Consider the following 26206-nt stretch of genomic DNA (forward strand, 5'->3'; position numbering starts at 1 on the left):
AACAGGAAAGCCTCGTCTCTGGAGTCCAGCAGGTGGCCAGCAGTGCAGAGCCAGGTGCCAATATCTTTGGAATCTCCTAAGAGAGGACCTTCTCTCAGGCCCAGAGCAGCACAAGATTCTTTCCTTCTTTTCCCAGACTGCATTACATTTTACTCTGCACCAGACTCTGTGCTGGGGCAGAGGTAGGTGGAAGGATCCAGAGGTGCGTTGGATGTGACCAGTGCCCTTAAAGTGTAAATAGTCACAACTGGAAGTACGGGTGGTCAAAAACAAACACCCCAACTCATGGCAGGGGCCAGCATAACCTTGATACTTGTGGCAGTTAGTGTCTGCAGTCAGTCTCAATGGACCACACCTCCCAGGACTCACGCCCACATGCAGTCCCCTCTGCCTGAGTCTGGGCTGGCCCAGTGATTGGCTTTAATAGGATGCAGCAGCAGTGACACTATACCCATTCTGGGTGTGACCCTTAAGAAGGCCTGGCATCTTCTGCTTTATACTCTTGGTACCCAACCACCACTCAACCCCACCCCAAGCTAACCATAGGAGAGACCATGTGGAGAAAGAGGGAGAGGTTCAGCCTCCCAGCATCTCTGTAAAAGCACCAGACACCTAAGTAATGCCATCTTGTATATATCAGGCCTAGCTGCCATCTGACTGCAACCTCACAAAAGATCCTAAGGAAAAGCAGCCGAAGAACTGACCAGTTGAGCCCAGCCAGTCCTCAGAATGATAAGAGATAACAAAACAGTTGCTATTTTATAATACTAACTTTTGGGGCAACCACAGTTAAGTAAAACCATACCAAAACCTGGAATGGAGATTATAAGAAAAAAAAAAAAAAGTCCATCTCCTCATGATCATAGCTGCAAACACCCTAAAGAAAACATTAGCAAACCAAATTCAGTAATATGTAAAAAGAATAGCATGTCACATCTAATTTGGGTCTATTCCAGGAATGTGCAGTTGTTTTAACATTTACAAAAAAGAATCAATATAATTCATCCGCCGGGCGCGGTGGCTCAAGCCTGTAATCCCAGCACTTTGGGAGGCCGAGATGGGCGGATCACGAGGTCAGGAGATCGAGACCATCCTGGCTAACATGGTGAAACCCCGTCTCTACTAAAAAAAAAAAAATGCAAAAAAACTAGCCGGGCGAGGTGGCAGGCGCCTGTAGTCCCAGCTACTCGGGAGGCTGAGGCAGGAGAATGGCATAAACCCGGGAGGCGGAGCTTGCAGTGAGCCGAGATTCGGCCACTGCACTCCAGCCTGGGCAACAGAGTGAGACTCCGTCTCAAAAAAAAAAAAAACAAATATATAATTCATCCTACTAATATATTGAGAAAGAAAAAAATCATACAATCAGCTCAACAGCTACAGAAGAAGTGATGAAATTCAATATTCATTAATATTAGCAATTTTTAAAAATGATAATCAAGAAAAAATTCTTAGAAAACTAGGACAAGAAGAAAATACATTTAATTGATAAAGAGTATCTTTAAAAAAAAAAAAAGCAGGCAGCAAACACAACTGTCAAACCCTAAGAGCTTCCTCATGAGATCAATAAAGCAACAGCAGGTCACACACACCACGCATGACATGATTCCATTCACATGAGATGTCCACAGTCTACAGAGACAGAGGGCAGGGTCAGGGTTGCCCTGGGCTGTGCAAAATGGAGAAAGTGCCAGTGACTGATAATGGATACAGAGTGGTGAAAATGTTCTAAAATTGATTGTAGCGATGGTGAACACTCAAATGGTGAATATTCTAAAAGTTATTGAATTGTACACTTTAATGGATGAATCATATAGAATGTGAATTATATCTCAATAAAGCTTTAAAAAAAAAGAATAAGGCCAGATGCCTGTTTTCACCACTTCTGTTCAATACTGTACTAGAGGTTCTAGCCAGCACAGTCCCACAAGAAAAAGAAATTGAAAAGTATAAGCTTGGAAAAGAATAGACAAACAATCTTTATAGACATGCTTGTGTACATACAATATCATAAAGAATCTATGACTAAACCTAATTGCAACAAATCTTGTAAACATAATGCTCAGCCAAAGAACTCAGACACAAAAAGATACATACTGTAGGACTCCATGTATATGTGTGTATATATTTTTGTGTGCTATATATTTAATATATATAAGTACATGTACGTATATGTGAAGTTCAAAAAAGTCAAGACTATAGATTGAGCTCCCCGAGTCCAAAATTTGAAATGCTGTAAATCTAAAGCTTTTGCATGCCAACACGACACCCAAATAAAATGCTCATTGGAGTGTTTCAGATTTAGGATTTTTAGACTTGGGATGCTCAACCACTAAGTAAAATGCAAATATTCTGAAATCCAAAAAAAAAAAAATACAAAATCACAAACATTTCTGGTCCAAGCACTGTGGATAAGGGATACTAACCGGTACAGTGTTTCAGTGCCTACTTCAGTGGTAAAGTTATATCATCATTAAAGTCAGCAGAGTGGTGTCTTTTGCTAAGAGGAAAAGTGACGTGAGTAAAACAAGGCACATGGAGTTGGGAGTGTGGAGTGCAAGCAAGGTAATCTGGATGCTTGAAACCATTAATGAAGTCCTAGGTGCATGCTTCATGCATTTTTCTAATGAATATCCTATTTTACAATACAACCATTATAAAAAAATTTAAAAAATTTTTAAAACATCACAATTTCTTAAAAAAGGAAAACATCATTAAAGAAGAAAAGGGGAAAGATGGTTTCAGGGGGCCTCAGAGGAGGAAGAGGTCACTTCTGACTCTTACGTCAGCCTTTGTGGACAAATGCTACGGCCAATACAGCCCTCAGAAGCTGGACATTTCAGCCTGGAAGCCCAAGGGCAAAGACCAAAGCAAAGCAAAACATTCTTGACTAATGCAGGGGCCATATCCTTAGGAAGGCCATGGCCAGACCTCTGCTAGCACTCCCTTCCCCTGCACATCCTTCCCCTCATCCTCACGTACTCTGTGCAGGACCAGGACTGCCGCTCAATTGCTCGTGTCTAGTGAGTGCCATTGCATGCCTGCACAACGCGGGGCACATGACCTACAGCAGCTCCTTCAGTCCTCACAGCGTCCATGGTCTCTGTGGGGAAGATGGGGCCAGACTCCAGCCTGTCTGTCCCCAGACTCCTCCCAGCCTGGGCCTTACCTGCAACTGGCTGGAACCATCTCACCTCTCCAGAGGGGATGAGGAGGAAGGCAAGAAGGAGTCAGATCTTACTCCATTGTCCTGCTGCTGTTCTCTGGCCTCGGGCTCTGACTCTAGGGAACCACACTGGGGACAAGGGTCCCCATCATGTCCACCTTGCCCAGAAGGCTGACCCCTCCCACCTGGGAAGTTCAGCTATGATGCTGCCACTCAGCAGGCTGCCCTGCTGGGTGCAGGGGGTTGCTGTGACTCCTGCAGCGTGAGCATACAGTGAGTTATGAAAGCTTTCCCCTGGCAGCTGTAATTATGTCCCACCTCACACCCAGCTCTGTGAATCACAGGTTAGAGGCAGACCAGCTAAGTGCACTGGGGAGAGCACCTCCTCCACTGTGACTCTCCAGCCCCAGCTGCTCCCACCCGGCCTGTGGCCAGCACTTCCCCGGAACAAACCCAAGCGCCTCCCTGGCCATTAATAACCTCCTCTGCATTAATGAATTGTGAATGCAATCCTGGCCATTAAGACAGCCTAAGAAAATTCTTCGTATTGGGACAGATTTTTTTCTAGACACCCATTATTGTCATGTTAATCTTCTCTGCACAGGAGTAGCGTCCTGCTCTCTTCTTATTTGAGAGTTTCCATAAAATAAAACATGCCCACAGTGAGCCCAGCAAGCCTGCCTGGCCATCCCAGAGGACAAAGCACATCACTGCATGAAGCCCCAGGGAGCACCAACCACGAAATCCTACAAAGGACATCTCAACAGGGTCAAAAATTGGAGCAACAAGGGTTACAAGGAAAGGGTAAATTTCAGTAGCAATAAAGTTTCAGAAATGGGAGAAGTTTTAGAGAAGAAGATACTTTACTGAGTCCTTTAAAAGTGAATGGGGTCTAGGGACTGCAGCTGGGCATGGGAATGGAGGACTGGTCAGCAATAGTAGCTGGTGTTCAATGATGGTTAGTGATAGTGTTGCCTCCCACATGCTACACACTGTCCTGAAGGCTTCAAATGCTCTAGCTCGTGTTCTCCTCATTCAGTCTTACGAATTCAGTGCTATCGTGATCAAGATCCCCATTCTGCAGATGAGCGGGCAGAAGTACAGAGTGTTTCGGTGATTTACTCAAGATGTGCATGGCTACAGAATGGGAGAACTACGGTTCACACCAGCAGGCCCTTGCTGGAAGCCACTGTGCTAGTCAGCTGCTTCAGAATTAAAGGTGAAAATACCCGCAAGAGTCTGGTTTCTGATTGCCTAGCTCTGTCTCTGGTGGGCAGCTTCCTGACTCGAGGCAACCAGTTGCCTCACTGCCTGATGGGGTCAGCCCGATGGCCATCCAGGCACCCTCCTGGTAACACTGCAGGCTGGTCTGCCACACCTGCACCCGTGGACACTCCACCTGGCCAGCCTCACTGGAGCAGCCAGGAATTCCTTCCCAAACAGGGCTGCCATCTCCCACATCCCACCTCCAACCCTTGCCCGGCTCCCTCTGGCCCAAGCAGCCCTGCTGACCTTGGCAGCCACATCTTTCTCGTGCACATGCTGCCCCACAGGCCCCAGCACCAACCCTGCTGGGCTAGCATTGCCAGCTCTCTCAGTATGTGGAGGGTCTCTCAATATGTGCAAGACAAGGACTTCACATCCATGGCAACCATGCCCAGAACCAAAAGACCAGGACCGCCAGTTCAGAGTCCTCTGATGTGTAACCACACATAATGCTCTCAGCGGTACCCCAATTGCTCACTGGGAGAACAGGTCTTGCCCTGGGGCATTCGGAGCCCTGCATCGACCTCACATTCTAGCTGGGGGCTGGTGCAACACGGAACAGCCTTTGCGTGGATCCTCAGTCACAGGAGAGCAGCACTCAGAGGGTATCCAGGGCTGGGCCCAAACCTCCGTGGCCTACCCAGAGACATTTGTTGTCTTTGGTCCAGGGCTGTGTGATACCAGTAAGACCACAAAGCCTGGGGAAAGAGACTAGCACTGATTTGGGTCTGGGAGCTGAAAACAACTTTGATTCATTTCTTCTGGGTGAATTGCAAGCTGCTTGGAGAAGTGGTTGGGATGTCTGGGCTAGAAGGGGCCCGAGGGCTCAGCCCACATTGGTTCTGGTCTCTGTGGTCCTGGGCAAGTCCAGCCCCTCCCCCAGTAGACTTATGACTGTTATCACTTGCTGGGAAGCAGCAAAGGGGGATGTCCAAGTCCTCTCATTGTCCCCCAACCAGCGGTGCTCATCCAGAGGAATGAATGAAAAAGTGGTGTCTGGTAGTGCCAGGCAGGGAGGGAGGGACACATCGGGAACCCGAGGACAGCAGCCTCCATCCCAAGGGGGTGACCCACCCAAATCAGTGATGTGTGAGCAAGCGACTTCCCCTCCCGAAGCCTTGGTTTCTCATTTATAAAAAGAGCTCAGTCAGGTGCCTTCTAGCACGGGCATGCATGCTGTGCTAGTCCCCTAGTTGACTAGCAGCCCCTAGGGAGCAGGATTCAGGCCTGAGAAAAGGAGAACTGGTTCAGCCAACAGCTGTGCCCAGCCACCTCTGGAGATGCAGGAAGATGAGGGAGGTTATGTCATAGCCCAGAGCTCCTCAAACTGAGCTAGGACCTAAAAAATTGGGGTCATTCCTTGCCCAGGCTTACACTGGGCTGTGTGCTTAATTTCTGCAGCTTGGGGAAACCTAAGAGAAGGAGAAGACTGGGCTGCAAAAGCCAGAAAGCTGTGCAGCCCCAAGCCACATACCACGTGTTCCACCCTCACCCTATCTCTGGGCACCCTCCCATGGGCACCCTCCCATGGGCACCCAACACACCAGCCATTCTCCAGAGGGATCTGGTTCTTCTACTGGCCCCTGGAATGCTTTGCCTATGCCATTTCCTACACCCAGAATCCTTTCCCTCTTTCTTCCTGGACACTATCTAGGGAGACTCTATCATATTCTCCTTCTGTCTCCAGAAACCACCTTTGAAACACACTGTGTGTGTGTACGTGTGTGTCCCACCTACTGGAGAGGGACCCCGGGGATAAGTGAACCCCGGGGGTGTTAGAAGCTGACCGTGCTGCAGGCACACACCTCCCACCCCCATCCAGGGTCCTGGAGCAGAGATCCCCACACACTTCCAAGAGTGAGTCAGTGCTGACCTGCTGACTCCAAGGCAGCCCCAGGGACTGGCAGCTCAGAAGACCTCACTTCCAGAAGTGTCCCACGATGGAGCCAGGCGCTTTTAGAATGCAAAGCTGCCATGACCCACATAAGCAAGCCCAGCTTCACCCACTGGTTGTACAACTACAGACCCCCTCTTGCTATAATGCTGACCACACTACTGTGAGAATTGAATGGCAGGTTGCCTGGTAGAGCACAGGAGAAGTTTCCATAATCAGTCACTTGCCTCCCTTTCCAACACGACTTAGCTTGTCGGAGATTTAAAAGCCACTGCTCAGAGAGACCAGGCAGGAGTGGGCCATGGAAGGGAAAGGTGTCAGGATGAGCCCAGGGAGCAGAGCTTTGCTGGGGACAGGAGGCAGGTATGCAGAGAGAACTCATAAAGCAGAAATGGGACATCCCCTCACAGCCCAGGGGGTGTCACAAAATGGCAGGGCCATGGCAGGTCGAACCAAGGACCTGCCAATTTGGCCCAAAGACTTGGAGGCAACATTTAAAAGATGGAAATTGTTATGGACTGAATGCTTGTGTCCCCCTCAAAATTCGTAGGTTGAAATCTTGTGATGGTGTTCAGAAGCAGGGCCTTTGGGAGGACTTCGGCTGTGAGGGCGGAGCCTTCGTGAATGGGACTCATGCCCTCTTTTTTTATTTTTTATTTTTTTTTTTTGAGGCGGAGTCTCGCTCTGTCGCCCAGGCTGGAGTGCAGTGGCGCAATCTCGGCTCACTGAAAGCTCCGCCTCCCGGGTTCACGCCATTCTCCTGCCTCAGCCTCCCAAGTAGCTGGGACTACAGGCGCCCGCCACCTCGCCCGGCTAGTTTTTTTTGTATTTTTAGTAGAGACGGGGTTTCACCATGTTAGCCAGGATGGTCTCCATCTCCTGACCTCGTGATCCGCCCATCTCGGCCTCCCAAAGTGCTGGGATTACAGGCTTGAGCCACCGCGCCCGGCCTCATGCCCTCTTAAGAAGCGTCCTAGAGGACCTTGCTCTCTTTCCACAAGGAGCAGTCAGAAGCCTGCAGCCTGAAAAGAGGGCCCTCACCAGAACCCAACCCTGCTGGCGTCCTGATCGCAGACTTCCAGCCTCCAGCACTGTGAGACATAAACTTCTTCTGTGTCTAAGCCACCCAGCATAGGGCAGTGCGTTATAGCAGCCTGAACCAACTAAGACAGGAATACTTCGAATGTAAATACAAATCTCCAGCTTCTCTGGAAAATGCAGCAATTCTGGCAACACAGAATCCACATTCCCATACAGCCACAATCAGCTGGCAGAGCAACAGCTGCCCCTTGAGTGGGTAAAGGCCCCCCATCCTGCCTCTGCCCAACCCTAATCTGAGGGTGCCCCCAGCAAGGCTCCTCGCATAGCTGCTTCTGGTGGTAGCGACATGTGCATTTTACCCAGGCCTCTCTCAGAGTGGGAAAATGACAAACAGACCCAGAGGGCCTCCTGTTTCAAGAAAAGGGAGCAAGAGCTCCCTTTGTAACTGGGAAAAAAAAGACAACACCTGCACATGCTCACTTTGCGCCCACCTGCCTGGCTCTGGAAACACGGTATATCGCCGACCTCAAGGGCCCGCCACGCCCCTGATTAGACATGAAGGGGATCTCACAGGGGTGTGCTGTCTGCCCCTGAAGGGCCCCTACAGTGCACAAAGACACGTCCAAGTTTGATGAGCACACTGTGATTCCTGCCACCTCCACAGGGCCCTGTAGTCCCCAAGGTCTAGCAAGAAAGGCAGCAACACAGGAAAGTCCATCTCCAGCAAGGCAGGCATGGGGCAGGCTCCGGGGAAGATGGGGGCAGGTCACAGCCCAGCCAGAAGGGCTTAGGGAAGGGGTGGAGGGGAGGGGAGGAGAGTGGACAGATGTTTGTGGCCACGTTCACTCAGGCCAGTTGGTCCAGTTCAGCACCACCCCCTCCTGTCTGCATCAGCCTCTGTCGTAGGTTGGTGCTGAGCTGGGAGCACCCTCAGGGTGTGGGAGCCACAAGCCCAGCTCTGTCTCCCTCTCACACACTGCCCTCAGCCTTCCCACCGTCCTGGCTGCAGTCTAGTCCTCAAGCCCCATTCAGCCACTGCTGGCGTCCAACGGGGACTCAGCTCAGCCTATCAGAGACGCCGTGGGAATCACTTCCTATTCATGAGGCCAGAGTAGGGCGAGCAACCCTCATTTGTAAAAGAGAAGATGACTTTCCTGACCTGGCCCTTGCCGAAGCAGACAGTGCTGCGTGGACACAGGATTGACTGCTCCTTTGCCAAGCCCCAGCCCCTTGGATGATGCCCGCATCCCACTGGTAATCTTCTGGATTCCCCTTCTAATTGGTTGCCTGCACCCCTCTAGCCCCCGAGCAGCCCACTGTGTCTTGTAAACATGTCCCAAGTTTGCTCTATGGGGTTGGGGAGTGGGGGTGGGTTATACGTGGCCCCCCGAGCACCTGGACCCTGGAGCTGAAGGAAGTACCAGGAGAAGGTACTGAGCTAAGTCTTGTCCACATCAGCCAACTGAGCCAGGGGATGCACCCAGCTGCCTGGACCACTCAGAAGCAGTCCCAGGCTAAAAGGGCTCCACCTCCTGCAGTGGGAAGTCCAGACTCAGGATCCTGGCATCCAGGGCCATCAAGCTCTGGCCCCCGCTGGGCACCCTCACCCGATCTCTGGGCACTCTCCCATGGGCACCCTCCTTGCCCCTGGAATGCTTTGCATATGCTGTTCCCTACACCCAGAATCCCTTCCTTCCTTCTTCCTGGACACTGTCTAGGGAGACTCCATCATATTCTCCTTCTGTCTCCAGAAACTGCCTTTGCAACACAGATTGCCACACTGTGTGTGTGTGTGTGTGTGTGTGTGTGTGTGCGTGTGTGTGTCCCACCTGCTGGAGAGGGACCCTCCTCGAGAGCAGGGAGACCTCAGGCCTTAGCAGAACATGCAGGGGACACCCTAAGGGTGTGTCTCCTACTTCCTATTATCAGAAAAAAAGCCTATAGCCTACCCCTGTGCCCCCACCTCCCAGACCCCCTGTGACAAACGAGCCCCCTAACACTCCCCCAGACCCACGCTGGGACCCAGCTCTGCTCCTGGCCAACACAGCTGTGTAGCCTGATCACTGAAGGAATAGGTTTGGGGCCAGTATCTGAGAAACACTGGATGAGCCCATTCCAGTGAGGCTGCTCAGAAATCCCAAGGGCCAACCCCATAGGAACTCCTTTCTCTGAGTCTGACAAAATGTCCCTAACAATTTCCATCCTTCAGATGAGACAACAGCCACTGAGAAGAGAGTACATCCTGGAAAACCACAAATCCTAACAGCTCAGACCTCTGGCATCAGGAGACCTGAGGAAAGCAAGTGGGCCAGCTGCACACATGGAGAGAAAGCTGGGAGCAGGGATGATTGCCCCACCCAGGCCCCACCCATGAGCTGCAGGTTGGCACCTAACACTGTTACCAGGGAGCAGGAGAAAGCTGCGAACATGGAAGTCACGGTGGGGCAGTCTCCTCTAGGACCAGCTCTCTGTGGGTGGAATGATGCTTAGGACATTCTCTCCATGCTCAGGCCGCATGTAGGAAGCAATCAAGATAGCACTGGACAGCACCAGTGGCCCTGGCTGCGACTGACAGGAGGCGAGGAAGCTGCACAGGCCCAGGTGAAAGGATGGCCAAGCTGAGACCCAGGCTGGTCACACAACCTCCACCACCCCCACGAGGTCATGCCCACCAGCCCAGCCAAACCCAAACTCACCTTTGAGGGAGGCCACATGGGACAAGGCCTGGGCGTAGGTGGCCGTGTTCAGGAGAGTCCCCGGCAAACAGGAGGGGAAGAAAGGCCCTGCAGGACCTACCGTTCGCCCTAGGCTGGCAAAGGAAGGAGATCACATTGAGGTCTCACCCTGTGTCTGCAGTGCTGCCCATGGCCCACCGGGCCTAGAGACCCACAGTCTCACCTCTGCTGGGCCTCCAGCACCTCCTTCTTGCTCCGGGCTTGGTCCCCAGGGGGCGGGGAGTTGATGTTTCTCACTGGAGGAGGCGTCACCTCTGCCATGGGCTCCTTGGCTCCTGGCTCCTGGTCCGAGGCCCCTCTCTCCGTCTTCCTCCATTTGGCTCTTCTGTTCTGGAACCAAACCTGAATCCCCGATGGAAACATGCACCCAGTGAAAATCAGACAGGAGGAGGGAGCCAGAACCCTGGACCCAGTGCTGGCACTCGCAGCTCACCCTGCAGCCTCCTCTCCACACCACGCCCTCTGAACTGCAGTATCAGGCCCACAGAGTGGTCAGAAGATCCACTGAAGAGGTTAGGACAGACATTTTTTAATGAACGTTAAATAATAGAAAGTATCCGAATGCCCATAATAAGGGTAAAAGCACTGTCTTGTGGAAATCCTTAACGTTGAGTCACACGCAAGTTCATTTATTTGATGTGAAATGTATTTCCTACTGGAGGTAGAGGATCACCAGCAAAGCAGCTAATGAAACCTGACCCGGGGCTTCCTCATCACAAAGACTCACTAGCTCTTCCAACAGCTGTGGTCTGGGTACCTGGGTGTGTCTGGTCTGGCCTCATATCTATGATATCATCTGGATACACATCATGACATATTCATGATCAGCAGCCCAGTGTACTCATTAGAAACATTGACTCTGGGTCAGGTGTGGTGGCTCAGGCCTGCAGTCCCAGCAGTTTGGGAGGCCAAGGTGGGTGGATCACTTGAGGTCGGGAGTTTGAGACCAGACTGGCCAACATGGCGAAACCCCGTCTCTTTTTGTAAAAATACAAAAAGTTAGCCGGGTGTGGTGGTAGATGCCTGTAATCCCAGCTACTCAGGAGGTGGAGGCAAGATAATCACTTGAACCTAGGAGGCAGAGATTGCAGTGAACTGAGATCATGCCACAGCACTTCAGGCTGGGTGACACAGTGAGACTCCAGGAAAGAAAGAAAAAGAAGAAAGAAAGAAGAAAGAAAAAGAAAGAAAGAAAGAAAGAAAGAAAGAAAGAAAGAAAGAAAGAAAGAAAGAAAGAAAGAAAGAAAGGAAGGAAGAAGGAAGGAAGGAAGGAAGGAAGGAAGGAAGAAAGAAAGAAAGAGAGAGAGAGAGAGAAAGAAAGAAAGAAAGGAAGGAAGGAAGGAAGGAGGAAGGAAGGAAGGAGGAAGGAAGGGAGAGAGAAAGGGAGGAAGGAAGAAGGAAGGAAGGAAGGAAGGAAGGAAGGGAGGGAGGGAGGGAGGGAGGGAGGGAGGAAGGAAGGAAAGGAAAAAAGGGAAGGAAGGAAGGAAGGAAAGGAAAAAAGGGAAGGAAGGGAAGGACGGAAAGAAACACTGACTCTGGATGCAGCCATGGCATAGAATTTGGGACCTCAGTAAATCTGGTTTAGAATCCACTGCATCCCTATGAGGTAAGTAGTCCTGCTATCCCTATTTTACAGATGAGAAAATTAAGTGCAGAGAGGTTAATTAACTTGCCTAAGGCCATCCAGGTGGTAACTGGCAGATCCATAGTTTGAAGCCCACTGGCTTGGCTGGGAACTGTGATTCAAACTGTTTGGGGGTAATAACTGTGGCCACCCGGTAAGCCTTGTTAGGAAGATTGGCATGCCTGCAAAACACTGAGCACAGGGCCTGATGCATAGCCATCCACCACTCAGTAAACATGCACTCATGTCATCTCCATCACCCTCAGGTTACAAAAAGGCTGGTGATTCATCTTGACCTAAGTACGTTCTTAGAGTCAGGTGCAGGGTTCTTTAAGCCTTAGAAACCAAAACTATATTCTGCAGGACAGCCTCATGGAAGCCGGGCAGCCCAGGTTCAAGGAGTTTCCAGAGGTCAGTGAAATCCTGCTTCTGTTTACTCCTTCCAGCAAAACCTCTTCCCTCCCCTCCTGGGAGATAATTCCTGACTACAAAAAAAAAAAAAAAAAAAAATGCTTGGCAAGACCTCCCTTCAATTCCCCAGCGCATCCTCTCCTCCTCCCCTGGCTGCTGGCACGCTGGCCCCAGAGAGATCCTGGGTCCTTGAGGCTGAGCCCTCTGCTGGGCTGGCCCACCCTATCTCTTAATTTTCATTCTCCTTTAACAGGGTTTCTTTCTTTCTTTCTAATCTACTTGGCTTTTAATTGCACATATCAGCAACCATTGAATAATGATTTTATCTATATTCTAAATTTAGGGCAGTTAAATGCAAAGCAAAATGCAGACACTTTCTTGCGTCTTAATTGAATGAAGGTCACAGCTATAACAACATTTAATTGAGCTATTTTTCATTATCATATTTTAATGACTTTGCACTGACAGTTCTCCTGCTTCTGAGGAAAGAGCATGATGGAGTCGTTTATTTCCCTATTTAGTTATTGTTTGACAACATCAGCTTCGATTAAGACCCTGCTTTATAGAACATTAATCATATTTGAATGAGCAAGGGGTATAAATGTAAACACATCTCCCTTCCCGCCACCGAAGCCCACGTCCCCACACGGAGGTTCACTAAACAAACGCTTCACAGCCATTGTCTGTCTGCATAATAGCCAACAACAGCCTGAACAACAATTCCCGGCTTTAATTGTCACCACCCCTATCTTACCCTTGCACCTTTCAGGGAGAAGTTATGATCTTCCACTTCTGAATGCTCAATAATTGTGTCATTTATCTCAATTTGCAGTTCAGTCTTTAGGCAGCTATTGGCAAGCTGGCATTAAAAAAAGAAAGGATAGACGGTATCCTGGCCAAAGGAGATTTTCATTTCCAAATAATAATCAGTTTAATTTGCCTGCATATGACCAATGATTCATGTTCAGATTTAATAATCAGGATCACATAATCTGATTATAGGGGAAATAATTTGTTTACAATCCCCAATTTACTGCTCAGAATTCCATTATCTCTCTTCAGCCATTGGTTTTTAAGAGATACTAACATGACCCAGGGGAACCGAAAGCAAACTATTATATTTCCTACAATTAGATCTTTGCATAGTCTTAACCCCAAGCCCCTACATAAAAAAGAACAGAAACAGCATGGAGGAAACCCCATAAATAAAATGAATATATAATTGTGCTCAAAGAACAGCTCGCCCAGAGAGGCGGCACTGTGAATCCCTTCCTCTCGCACTCAAGCACATCTGCTGGGTTTGGCGGGCGGGTTTGTGCACCTAAACGTAATCACTGTGTAGCTTCTAAACAGAAATCCTGTTTAGAGACGGCCACCGTGGGCCATGCTCATCTCTGAAGCAGCCCTATCGCTTTTGCTGTTTCAAGATTTTTAAATTGCACATCTTCTTCCGATCCACTTTGTTGAAAGATTCAGAGAGCAGGGGAAAAGTTGGACATGATGCAATTTCTGGAAAGCAGATCCTACCCTGCTTCCCATCTGAAAACGCGGTTCTGTGCAATTGACCGGCCTTACCCCAGAGCGGTCAGAGCTGCTTTGAGAATAGCATCTCAGCTCTTTTCTTTCTTTCTTTTTTTTTTTTTTCCCAAAGCAAGGAAATGGATGTGCATTGATGTAATTTAGTACCTTAGAGACGCGGACAAATTAGTGTAGAACATTATCACTAGTTAATTATGAATGACCGATTAATCAACCTAATCTAATATTCCACATTATGTTGATGTTATTAAAGTGCATCATGAAAATGACAGATAGTCTTCATTTGCTTTCTTTGGCCAAATGTGCACTCTGCAGTCATGATGTCAAAAAAAAAGTTTGCCAGTTTTAATATTAGAGAGTTAAATAATTAAAAAGAAGGTTTACCTGCACTCTGGCTTCTGTGAGGTTTATTTTCATGGCGAGCTCTTCTCTGGTGAAGACATCTGGATAGTGTGTTTGGGCAAAAACGGCCTCGAGAGCTTCCAGCTGGTAAAAGGAAAAAATATGTACTGGTGAGAGGCTGTGGCTAGGTGAGGGGAAGCAGATGCATATTTCAAATCTCCTATGAGTGGTGAGGAAGCAGTTTCACACATCAAATCAAGGAAGGACAGGGAGAAAAGAGCTCTTTGGAAGGATCCCACAGAATGAGAATTTCAACCACGGATGACTTAGGAGCTACAGCTTACTGGCAAACTCAGTGCTCTGGCAAGAAATAGAAATAAGAGAGGTGTGAATATTTATATGCTTTTACATTTAAGTATTGTCATAGGAATCAAAAAAACCTAATGGTCACCTTATGAACAGTTACAGTAATTGGTATCGCTTTCACCATAGGAAGCCAGGGAACAGAAACAACTTGCAGAAGCCCTCATGGTGTCATCCCACAAAATGCCATAGGGATATTTGGTCACCTTTGCAACCACTCCAGTTCACTTCAAGAGTGGGACACAGGCTGATCGAGGAGAAAGAGCCCAGCTCTGGGAAACACAGTATCAAGGTCCCAGTTGTAGCCCTTCCACTTATGGGCAACTATACCTTGTCCAAGTCAGCCAACTTCCAGGGATCTGAGTTTTCATCTCTGTACTGAGAATGAGAATGTCTGACCTGCCTTCCTCAGAGGGTCACTGTGAGGTTCAAATGATATTGCTGACATGGAAGTGTTCCCCAAACTATCAACCTAAGGCAAGTGGGAGAGAACGTTGTTGCTTCTTCTCTCATCTGGGATTACAAGGTTAAAGTCATCTGCACTCTCCCTTAAACAGATTCCTTGGCACGTAAGTTGTTCAAGAAAACAGAAAGATTCAGTTAACATAATCAATTGGTCTTATTTTAAAAGACAAAGAAGAGTTGCTCAACTCTGATTTGGGGGAGGTAGGAAGTAGCTGATGTTTGAAAGGAGAATCAGCATTGGTACCTGTTGAAGAGTGAACGTTGTCCGGTTCCGGCGCTGTTTTCTGCGTAGAAACCCGTCGTCAAAATCCCCCGAAGAGTGGTTGCCAAAGGGTGCAGTGCCTACCAAGAGCAAAGTGATCAGCCTGGGCTGGAAGGGGCCCCAGTCCTCAGACCGCCCCCGGACACAGTTCAGAGGGCACACACCTGACCCACCAGACAAGCAGCCCTATTTGTCCCAAAGGATATTTTTCTGTTCCTCCTATTAAATCCCCCTCTTTTCCACTCTGTCCCCAAAACCTCTGACTTTAAACCCAGTTATCCCTATTACACAGGGCAGGTGGTGACCTTAATCCCCAAGATGGCAAAGTTCAATTCTTGTGAAATTCTGGACTCTGAACCAGGAAGGGTCACTGACTTGAGGCAGAGCCTTCACCTGCTCTCCAGCTCCCGGCTCCACCCCTGTTCAATGTGCCTTTATCTCACCCTTACTCCAGATCCTTTAATAGAAGCCTGTGTGTCTCCCTTTGGCTCATCTGGTAGTTTACTTTCCCTTATTTCTATAAACAAGAATTAAAATCTGGGAGTGGGGAGAGGCTGGGGGAGGAAAGAAAACACCAAGAGCTTTTCACAGCACTTTTCTCCTAGAAGTGCAGAACGCAAGGAGGTAAGAAGTTTATAAATGAATATTAATTACTGTTGGTCACAGCTCATCAGCACCACAGTGGATCTGTTATATAGATGTCAATTAACAGGAGATCTGCACCAATAGTGACTGTCCTGAATGCCAAGCAGACTTGAACAAGGCCACTCTCAAAGGGCACCCCGCCCTCTGGCCAGGCCTTATAAAGCACCTATTGCTTCTACTTCCCCACAAAAGAAAGACGTTGTCCTCCCCAGCAGGCTTCAAAACTCGCTATAAACCCAGAACAGAGTTTGGCCCCAAACGTGCATTCAGATCATTTTCCAAATTGTGCTCTATTTACTTGATAGTCCACAATGGCTTCTTAGGAAAACAAATGAGCAACTTGCCATTAACCAGTGAATACTTTACCTGCTATGGGCTCTGTTCTCAGAATCACGGCATTAGGGGTTCTGGAGCTACACTGTCCCAGACAAGGACCCTCAGAAGGGCCTCAGTCTCAAAGATTGAAAGTCCTTTGGGCTTCTTAAAATTCTGTCTACTAGAGGAAGTTCCTTCTAGTTATTCTTTCACCCTCCAGGACCACATCCTGGACTCTCTGCTAAACACCCTGACTCTCTGCTAAAGTGTTCTCCTTCCATCTTCCTGTCCAAATTGCGTTGTTCCTCAAAACCCTAGTTACAGTTATTTCTCTCCAGTTCATTGGAAACTTAAAAGGAATGGCCTCAATGCAGTCTTATTTTCATTACTTTGCATGAAAACAAATTGTCTTTTTTTGAAACAGTGCACTTGACTGGTGAGGATGGAATACAATCTCTGAGGATCTCCCATCACAATTTCCCTCAGTCTTCTAATTTATACCTCATGGTCCCAAAGTGGCTCACAACGTGTACATGCAGAATCTTTAAGTGAAACACTGCATGTCAAACTGAATCCTAAAAAAGGATGACAGTTCACCAAATTAATAAAAGATTGACAAGCTAATAGAAAAGAAGAAAAAATGAGAATAGCTATTTTACTTAAAAATAAGTAGGATAATCGATATTATGAAAATGTTAAACCTTAAAGATAATTCAACCAAACACAACAGAACAATGAAATATTATTTTCAACATTTTGGTGAAATAATGAAGTGAATAAAGACACCCATTACAGATATGAGTGTCATAAGATGTGCAGGTTCATTCACCATTTGTAGGAGTACAAATCAGGTGCAGCCTTATTAGAAGGTAATTTGACAACATCCATCAAACATTTAAGTACACATACAGGTATTTAATCTCTGAATATATTTGTAACATGTGCCAAAATAGAAAAAAATGTGTTTCTGGAAACACCATAGTTGAAAAAAAAAGGAAAACAACCAAAATGCCCATCAGCAGACACTTTCTCCACAACATAGAATGGAATACTACACAGCAGTTTAAAAGAAATCAGTAGATCAATACATATTGACATGAACAAATCTCCAAGATACATTACAAACTGAAAAAAGCAAAGTACAGAATGATGTAGCAACATAATTTCAGTGCAAATAAGGCAAAACATGCATTTTAAAAATACATAAATGAGAATTAAATCATGTTTTCTTGAAGGAATCACAAAAAAATAACAGATACTTTTAGGAAAAGAAGTGGAAAAGGAGGATTTTACTTTTCAATGTGTAAGTTTCTGTTGTATTCAAACTTCTCAGGCAGGTGCCAGTGGTACTTTTTAATGTAACATCAGCAAAATTATCTGACAAGTAAGATTATGAGCCTTTCTTTCTTTTCTTCTTTATGTCTCTCTAGATTAGCAAAAAAAAATTAAAATAAAAAAGATGATAGACTATAATTACGTCATGTTCCAAAGGTCTGTTCTCAACTTTTCCATTCTCAGGAGATCCCTTTCACCCAGCAACACTCAACTAAACTAAATTACTCCTTTCTGCAAAACTGGCATAGAAACACATCTACAGAGGGAAGAAAGACTCTGAAAGACCCATCTGCTCTTCTTCTGGTTGTATCACAGAGTCAGCACTGAGGTGGGATGTGCCCAGGGTGTGGGGAGCACAGTAAGCCTGCTAAGCTGGGCTGAGAGCTGGGGTCATGGCAGGCCAGGCCAGGACTCTCCCTAAGTCACTCCTGCAACCCACCCTGCACACAGACATTCATGATGTCCCCTACCTGCCAAATGCCCAAACCTCTGCCTTCCCCAACTTTGACCAGAAGGGTGGGACACTAGCTGGCAATTAGTCTGGACCCCTGGTTCAGATGCACAGAGAAGGCACCCTCAACATAAGAGAGACTCCCTCAACCCCTAGGGTACACTGTCAGGGGATGCACATCTCCCACCCTTCCATAAAACTCACCCTGCATGGGACCTTGGGGATAAAAGGAGGTGAAATGCAGGCAAATGTGTGGCCTTCCCTTCCTAGCAATGCTGACAGAGCTAGCAGGGCTTAAACACTGGTCCTCATTAGCTTCCTTTAGAAAATCCTACTGGACTCTTAAGAGCTTTTATGAGAAAAACAAAAACAAACTTTCTGAGGCTCAGCCACTGTTCAGGGCAGCCTGTGGCAAGACTGACAAGTATCACCTGAAGTCTCAGGTCTCCCAGGGCCTCACAACATTTACCTTGCCCCTTGTCTCCCACAACTACTTGGCTCCCCAAATTCTCCCACCACAATAATAAATCAAAGGAGTAGGTTGCCAAATGCCACTCCCACAGTTACAAAAGTCCCAATACCCCAGGGCTGAGACTGCTGCTCTGCAGAAGGCCCCATTAAAGCCCACAGTGTGGCTCACCTGATGGCTACTAATTGGCCCCCTGATGTGAAGACCCCATCTTGGATCCCCCGGCTCCTGAGCAGGGGGCATGCAGGAGGTCCCAACTGTCCCCTTCTCACCAACCCACGCCCCCCTAACAACTGACTGCGGAAGCCAGACTGGGGATCCTGAAGGGAAATTTCTTCTCAGGCCTGGAGACCCTCAAAGATGGAAATTCTGGCCCTGGGGAGTGGGGAGTGCTCGACATTTAGGGTTAGTGAGTCACAGCGAAGGAGCCACGCTAGGTCAGTCCCGGCAGATGGTGGGCAGGGCCACCTGGTTCCAGGGACAGCCAGGCGGCCAGCAAGCGAATTGAGCTGCCCAGAATCCAGGGCGGACAAGGCCCCTGCAGCGCTCTCGCCAGCGGCCCCAGTGAGAGCAGCCCAGCGATGGGCCCTTCTAGGCTCGCGCAGCTCGTGATCGGGGCCAGGACGCGGCGGGCTCACTCGCCTTCGCTTTCTGGGATGTTTGCAAAAGCACCGTGAAAGATTGATGCGGCCCCCTGGGTTGGGGAGCCCCAATTAGAGGCGTGACACCAGCATCTGTGCTGGGAGGATTCGGCCGGTCCCCACAGCACGCATAGCCCGGGGCGTCCTGGCCCAGGCGGGGAGGGAGGTGGGAGGCAGGTGGCGACGGGGCGGGGAGCTGGAGCGAGGCTGCAGTGGGGTGTAGGGAGGGGGACAGGGGCACCCCTACTCACCGGCAGGCGGCTGCGCTCCCCGCAGGGCGGGGACCCCGCCACCCGCCAACCCTGCTGCCTCTCCGGCCCTTTCTGGTCGGCTCTGGCTTCATGGAGAGCGTGGGGCGCGGCGCTTACTTACCCTCTAGCTGTGGCGGGCAGTGGAAATAAAACATCGCCGGCTGTCAGATCGGCTGGACGGCCAAGACCTGGGAGGGTGGCAGCGGAACGGACCGGCGCGCGTTGCTCCTGCCTGGCTGCAAAGCAAACAGCGATAGAGCTTCAAGTCTCCCTCTGCCAGCGCTCCCGCCCTGCCCTAGGGCGCACCCGGGGCGCTCCCCTCCTGGAAAACCCTTCCCAATGCCTTCAGCTCACTGCGGGAGACAGGAGGGAAGGCGTCAGCCACGTCGCAAGCGGCAACCCCACGGGGCAGTCCTTCGGGTGTGTCCACCTCCTGGAGTGCCGTGCCCTCACCCTAGCCCCAGCACCAAACCCTCGCGGCGTAGTTTCTGGCTCTCCGGGGTCCCATCCAGAAGCCCTGCACCCGGGCCGCCGCAGCCAGGTCCGGCTAGCGCGCAAGGCCATCTGCGCGCTGCAGCTCAGGCCAGGAAGGCAGCCGAGCCCCAAGGCCCGGCGCTCGGGGACTGGCGAGTGGGTCCGGAGCCGAGCATACCTCGGTGGGCGGCGGTCGAGGAGGCCGGAGCGTGACCGCCTCCGGTCCGCACGCCCTGCTTGGCTGGCGGCGGGCGGGGCTCGGCGCGGCTGGCCCCCGCAGGACCAAAGAAGTGACTCGGGAAGTGGCCAGATGTCTTGCTGTCTGTCTGCAGCGCGCGCCGCCGCTCAGCACTCGCCTTTATAATCTCACGCATAATTGGCCTTAATCTGATTATTTCCAGCGCTGTCTACAGCGAGTAACTTGGATAGGTCTATTGGGCCTTACAAATGGCCCACGTGGTGTTTAAAAAAAAAAAAATCCGTCATTTCTCAGCAAACATCAGGAATGTTTTTTCCTCTTTTAAAACAGAACGATACAACAACCACCACCACCACTCCCAAAAAATACATTTTCCGAAAATACACTAGGCCCCACCCCCCACCTCATGTCCCCTCAGAGGCAAACCTTTCTCCGAGAGCGAGCGCCTGGTTTGGGCTGCCCTTGTCAAAGGCCTGGCGACTCCCGGGCTGCAAATTGACAAAGCGCTGCTAATTGTCGCCGCCGGATGGGTTTTGGGGGGACTCTTTGCACACGGCTTCCCTTTCCAAGCGATCGTACAAAAGGAAAGTTTGATTTTGTTCTCAGCAAGGGGTCCCTGAATTTATGTTCGCTTCTCGATGCAAATGATATGCGGTGGGACCCTTTGCAATTACTTTTAAAATGCATCGGAGGCAGACACTCAACGGAGAGAGACCGCCCTTCTCTCTGCCTGGGTGAAAATTAAACTCTAAAGTACCGGGCTGAAATTTTCAAGTCAGGGGCGCGGGATTGGATCAAATCACATAAACTGCAAAAAAAGCAAGTCTAATGGCGCATAATTGGTTCTGTAATAGCATTACACCAGGATAATAGCCCGTTACGGCCCCCTGCACTATTAAGTGCTTCCCTGGCGGAAAGCCTTTATGATATTAAAGGGGGAATATAATGATATTTTGGTTATTAAATGCGTGTAATTAATTTATGCACCACTGAAAATAAAGTTGGTATTATGACCCACTCAAGATGCATCAGAAGATGCAAGTCAGACAACTGTTGATAAGTTCTGGTGTCTGTGCTCCGTCTAGACTGCTGATTTTATTTTGGGACGATGGCTTCTTGGACAGACTACATAAATTGAATATTTTATAAACATTCTAATGCTGCGTTAGGGAGCCTTGGCAAGGTGGTGGGTCGGGTCCCTGCACGACCCAGGATCCAGCCTTCATCTTAAAGACACAGCGCTTCGGAAACAAAACGCCTGGCAGGCCCGCCGCTGGACACCAGCGCTGGGCGAGGAGCATCTTGCTGCGGGACAGAGCGCTGGGTCCCGGCCGCCGTCGACGCCCCTTAGAAAACAGCCTGGAGGAAGACCAGTCCCTCTCCGGCCGAGGCAAGTCAGGACCTATTTCAGTGAAGCGGCCCTTCCTGGGCTCAGTCGCTCCAGAGGAGAGTCTGCTCTGCCTCGGGGAAAGAATCACAGGAAAGTCCCGCTAGGTTCAGAGCGGAGAGAGCTCGCGACGCCGGCGACGCCGGGGCCACGGACTCTGAGAGTCCAGGCAGCCGGCCCGGGAGGAGCAGCTGGCAGGTCCCGGAGGCGGGTGCGGTGGCAGGCGGGGGCCGGCATGGCAGCTGAGGGTCTTCCATACGTCATGCCAAGAGGGCTGGGAGCCCCTGGCGCTGATCCTCCCTTATCCCAGGTCAAGAGACCGGCTCGCGCGCGCTGTCTGTCTCCCTGTCTCCCTCAGAGGGCCCTTGCTCTCTGGAGCTCTTGACAAGAGCCCGAAGCTCCTCTTGCTGCCTAGGTCTGCCGAAAGTCCCCTCGGGTTCCCTCCTGCCCTAGGCAGCAGTTTCCTGCCTGTGCGCTCTGGGAGCCCGGTGGCGGTGAAGCGAGGTGCGGACAGCGTCTGGGCCGCCCCGGCCAAGATATTCAGGCACACCTGGGGGTCTGTGCGGGAACGCTCAGCGGCAGCAGACCAGCGCAGGGTGCTGCGTTGGCCCCAGAAACCAGTGAGGTCCAAACGCCAGTCTCAGCTCCCCATCCCTGACATCGACCGAGGCAGGTTCCTATTAAGGCCCAGAGATGACCCCGGGACGAGACAGGCGGGTCCGGGGTCTGAGGACTGAGCGCTCGCCGAGCCTCCCGGCAAGGTCAGAACCCTGGACAGCGGCGCCGGTTTCCCCACCCCGCCCACCCCCGGCTGCTGCGGAGAAAGAAGCCAGTCCCGGGGGCCCAGCCGGGGCCCCTCTCTGCTCAGGAGTGGGATCCACCCGGCCGGACCCCAGGCGTCCGGGGACCGACCCCAATCCTCTCCCAGTCCAAACCTGCGAAAGTTACTCCGGACACGCACCCAGTGCTGGCAACAGGGACAAAACTCCCTTCTCCGCAGTCCCACGCGCCACTCTTACCCGGCGGCTGCAGCCGGAAACCATCCCGCGGCCCCCAAGGCGAGTCCGGCGGCTTCCCTTGCTAGATAACCAGCCGAGCTCCGGTAACACACCCAGCTCGCGGGGTTCCAAGCCGGCTCGGGACCCTCGGCCTCGCCTCGCCCGGCGCCCCTCTCTCGGAGCCGCTAGGCTGTGCTCCTTCCTCTTGGCAAAACAGCGAGTGCTCCTTCCTGTTGGCAAAACAGCGACTAAACAAACAACCAAACAACCTTAGAAACGAAAGGCTACGGCAAACTTTGATGACGCTAGCCCCCTTTTTCTCCGAATGTCTCCGACACCCGGGAGAAGGTGACTAATAGGTGTTCGCTACGGTCCCCCTCCCCCTAAAAAAGGGCTTTAGCAACGAAAAGGTTATTTTTCCTTAATTCTTGTGCGGTAAAATGTATTTTCCAATTAACCAAATTCTCCTATCTGTCCTGCTTGGACACTCTGATAATTTACAATCTAAAAGTGTACTTTCTTTATCTAAAGACCAAGGTGACTGCTTTTAATATTCTCTAACCTCTTTACACTTGATGTTCACCAGACTCATAATGTTAATTGGCTTCATATACGGATCATCAGTTTAATGAAGAAATAAATCCTGTGTTGCTTTATGTTTTAACAGTGATTGCTTTAATGAGGAATATGACGTGTTCCAAAATCAAAGCTGCAGGAGACATTAGAGGGGCTTCCACTAGGATGGAAATGCTTATTTAAAGTTAAAACCGCGGGAGTCTTATTTCAGCAGATTCACAGTCCCCCGCTCCCGGCCCTCACCTAGGCTGCCTCCAGCCTCTGTAGGGAGACAATCCTGGGTTCTCAGTGCCCCTTGTCTCCGCATCTCATACCCGCAGCCACAGCATCTGCATTCCGGAGAATCATTTCCTGGTTGCTAAACAGGGTGTGCTACTTTGCCTCCTGTCCCATAGGGAAGAGAGAAGCCAGCTCAGGGTGGGGAGTTCAACTTTCAAGGATGTTCATGTTTTTAAAAATAAAATGGGAAGACAGTAACACACACCCCTCAAGACTGGCATGCAGATGTTTTTACAGAGGCAGCTCCCCCAGTGTCGCATGTCTTAGTGCTGAAAATTCAAAGCTTGGCTCCTAAAGGCTGACAGCTCCGACTCAGGCCCAGTGAGTGGGATGCAGACCCCCCAGGTTCTAGCCACTGCAACTGTCTGCAGGAATGCACTAGACTTCTGCCCAGGTGATGGAAGCTTTACATCTCTATATCAATTAATAGCAGAGTAAATCTGCTTTCTCTAATGGGTGTTTGATTTTTCTAATTTTAAGCTGGTTCTATGAAAGGAAAACTGTCATCTCAGAAACACTAAGAGCAGCAATAAAAAGCTGGAAATGCGAGCGTCTATCTAAGCCCTCAATTGTTTTCAGTTGAATTATGAATCATTTTAAATTGATTCCTGAAAAGAATTCCAAATCCTTAGAAAATGTAGGGGTTTGAAGGCTCCGAGTTGAGATCTTAAATACCATGCATAGTACTCATTTCTTACTGTTTGGGTTGTTTTAGGAAAATTAGAAAAATATTTGGAGACACCTCTGTCCTCATCTTTTGAGGCCAAATACAAAAATATGTGTTGGATTTGACATCTTAATTGTGCTCAGAAGGGATTTTCACAACCTCCCTTTTAAAACTTTACTTAGCAGAAATGATTTCAGTACACATGGCTCAAACCCATAGCAACAAGGTAAAGCAGGTAAAATACTTAAATTATCAGGGAGGAAAAAACCACACTGAATTTCTAATTATATGTTTTGGAAGGGCTCAGGTTATTTGTGCTGTCATTTTGATATTTTTACAAATGTTTTAAAGGCTCTCTAGCATAATCCCTGGTGGATACATCTCAGTGTGAATATGGCATGTTCTCTACTTGTCAGCAAATCTATTGTTATATTGCAGTTTTGGAAATTGCCAAAAAACTTAGCTTAGCTAAGCTAAACATGAGAGAATATGTGAAGAACATAGCAGTTAATTGAAATTCCAGATTTCCTGGGGACTTGGAAACAGAAAATACATATATACAACAAGGGATAGATATGCATTTTTATCATCCTGAAAATTCCCTGTAATTCACTAGTTCTACTGTCATATAAAACATGGTAGCTGCTCAAATGCAAGCCAACTTCCAATAACTTCACCTGTTACTGTTCAGTGACCACAGGACAAAGTATATTCCCATGTGATTCCCAGGGATCTCAGAGCTCAGCTTCAACCTTTGGCCCTGTGTTTGCTGCAGAGCTTGGAGGGTTGCCCATGACCTCCTAATTCTCACAAAGAAAGAGAGCACAGACCAGGAGGAAGGCCCACCACCTGCAGAGTCTGCACCTCGGCCTCCATTCAAGCAGGCTTTGGTCCTCAGGAGAGTGAGCTTGAGCAGGTCACTTACTCTCTCAGGACCTCCCTGTCTCATTGTGTGACATGGGACAACAATGCCACATCAAGTGCTGGAGGAAGGATTAAAAGACAGTGCTGGCCTGGTGCAGTGGCTCACGCCTGTAATCCCAACACTTTGGGAGGCCGAGGTAGGCAGATCACAAGATCTAGAGATTGAGACCATCCTGGCCAACATGGTGAAACCCCGTCTCTACCAAAAATACAAAAATTAGCTGGGCGTGGTGGTGCATGCCTCTAGTCCCAATTACTTGCGAGGCTGAGGTAGAAGAATCACTTGAACCTGGGAGGCAGAGGTTGTAGTAAGCCAAGATTTCGCCACTGCACTCCAGCCTGTTGACAGAGTAAGACTCCGTATCAACAACAACAACAAAAAAAGTGCTAAAGGACTTTTAGGACAGTTAAAACTATTTTAATGGTAGATATATGTCATTTGACATTTGTCTAAACTCATAGAATGCACAACACCAAGATGAACCCTAATGTAAATGGTGGCCTCTGGGTGATCATGACATGTCAATGCAGGTTCACCCACTGTAATAAATGGGCCACTCTGGTGCTAATGTTAACAGTTGAGGAGGCTGGGGGTGGATATATGGGAACTCGCTGCACTTCCTGCTCAATTCTGCAGTGCATAGAAAACTCCTCTACAAAATAAAGTCTATTTTAAAAATTAAAAAATTTTAAAGACAGTGCTGAACACAATGCCCAGCACGTAGCAACTGCCCTGTGAACATCAGCTGCAACTGTGGCATTATCATTATTATTATTGTCTTGCTGCTAGGGCCACGTTCCTGGAGAGATGCTCTTGTGAGCTGTTTTGGGAACTTACAGATGGCACCTGAATCTTCTGGTGGTCTCCTAAATTAGCCCCGTCCCCCACCAGGCCAAAGCCACAACATCCTTGGGAGAGCTCGCACTTGCCTGTCTGCCACACTTAACTTACTTCCTTACCATTTTTTGTTCTTCACACTTAATTGCCTGGTTTGTTGAACTGTACTCAAAACACCTATTTTGCTAGAAAACCTAAACAAAGGTCCTTTGAGCTGGATCAAAGGCATCTTATCCAGTTAACAGAAATGTTTTAGAAATTTAAATCCATTGACTTTAGATTGGGCATGTCAACTTTACTCGGTCACATACCTCACTATTCCCTACTACTTTTCCTGTCTCCAGGTTGTGTAACCCCCCTGGCTCCTGCAGTTATCTGTCTTTCCAACCCTTGACATAAATTCTGTGTGAGTCTATCATTATTTTCAGACTGATAATGACTTTTTGTCAAGTGTTAGGATAAGAAAGGGGCGTGTTGAGGAAGGCCAAGTCCTCAGCTTCTAGCATTTCAGGGTCTCGTTCAGTCCATTTCAACCCTTTCTCCTTCTCCCTTCTTGCTTTCTCTCTCTCCTTCTTTCTCTCTCACTCTCTGTCTCTCTCCTTTCTCTCCTTCTTTCTTTCTTTCTCTCTCTCTCTCTCTCTCCTTTCTCTGT

General features: G+C 49.1%; 1 protein-coding gene across 1 annotated transcript in view; it reads right to left on the reverse strand.

The window, feature by feature from the left end:
- Positions 1 to 26206, reverse strand: part of DRGX (dorsal root ganglia homeobox) — a 54510-nt gene that overhangs the window by 12965 nt on the left and 15339 nt on the right. Inside the window, exons 2-6 of the mRNA XM_033208686.1 lie at positions 19334 to 19448; positions 15088 to 15185; positions 14058 to 14159; positions 10263 to 10441; positions 10061 to 10173 (exon numbers count right to left, since the gene is read on the reverse strand). Of these exons, the coding sequence (XP_033064577.1) occupies positions 10061 to 10173; positions 10263 to 10441; positions 14058 to 14159; positions 15088 to 15185; positions 19334 to 19367 (526 nt within the window). The 5' untranslated portion in view covers positions 19368 to 19448. The remainder of the gene's footprint in view (positions 1 to 10060; positions 10174 to 10262; positions 10442 to 14057; positions 14160 to 15087; positions 15186 to 19333; positions 19449 to 26206) is intronic.

Source organism: Trachypithecus francoisi, unplaced genomic scaffold, assembly GCF_009764315.1.
Source record: "Trachypithecus francoisi isolate TF-2019V2 unplaced genomic scaffold, Tfra_2.0 Lachesis_group9, whole genome shotgun sequence".
NCBI lineage: Eukaryota > Metazoa > Chordata > Mammalia > Primates > Cercopithecidae > Trachypithecus > Trachypithecus francoisi.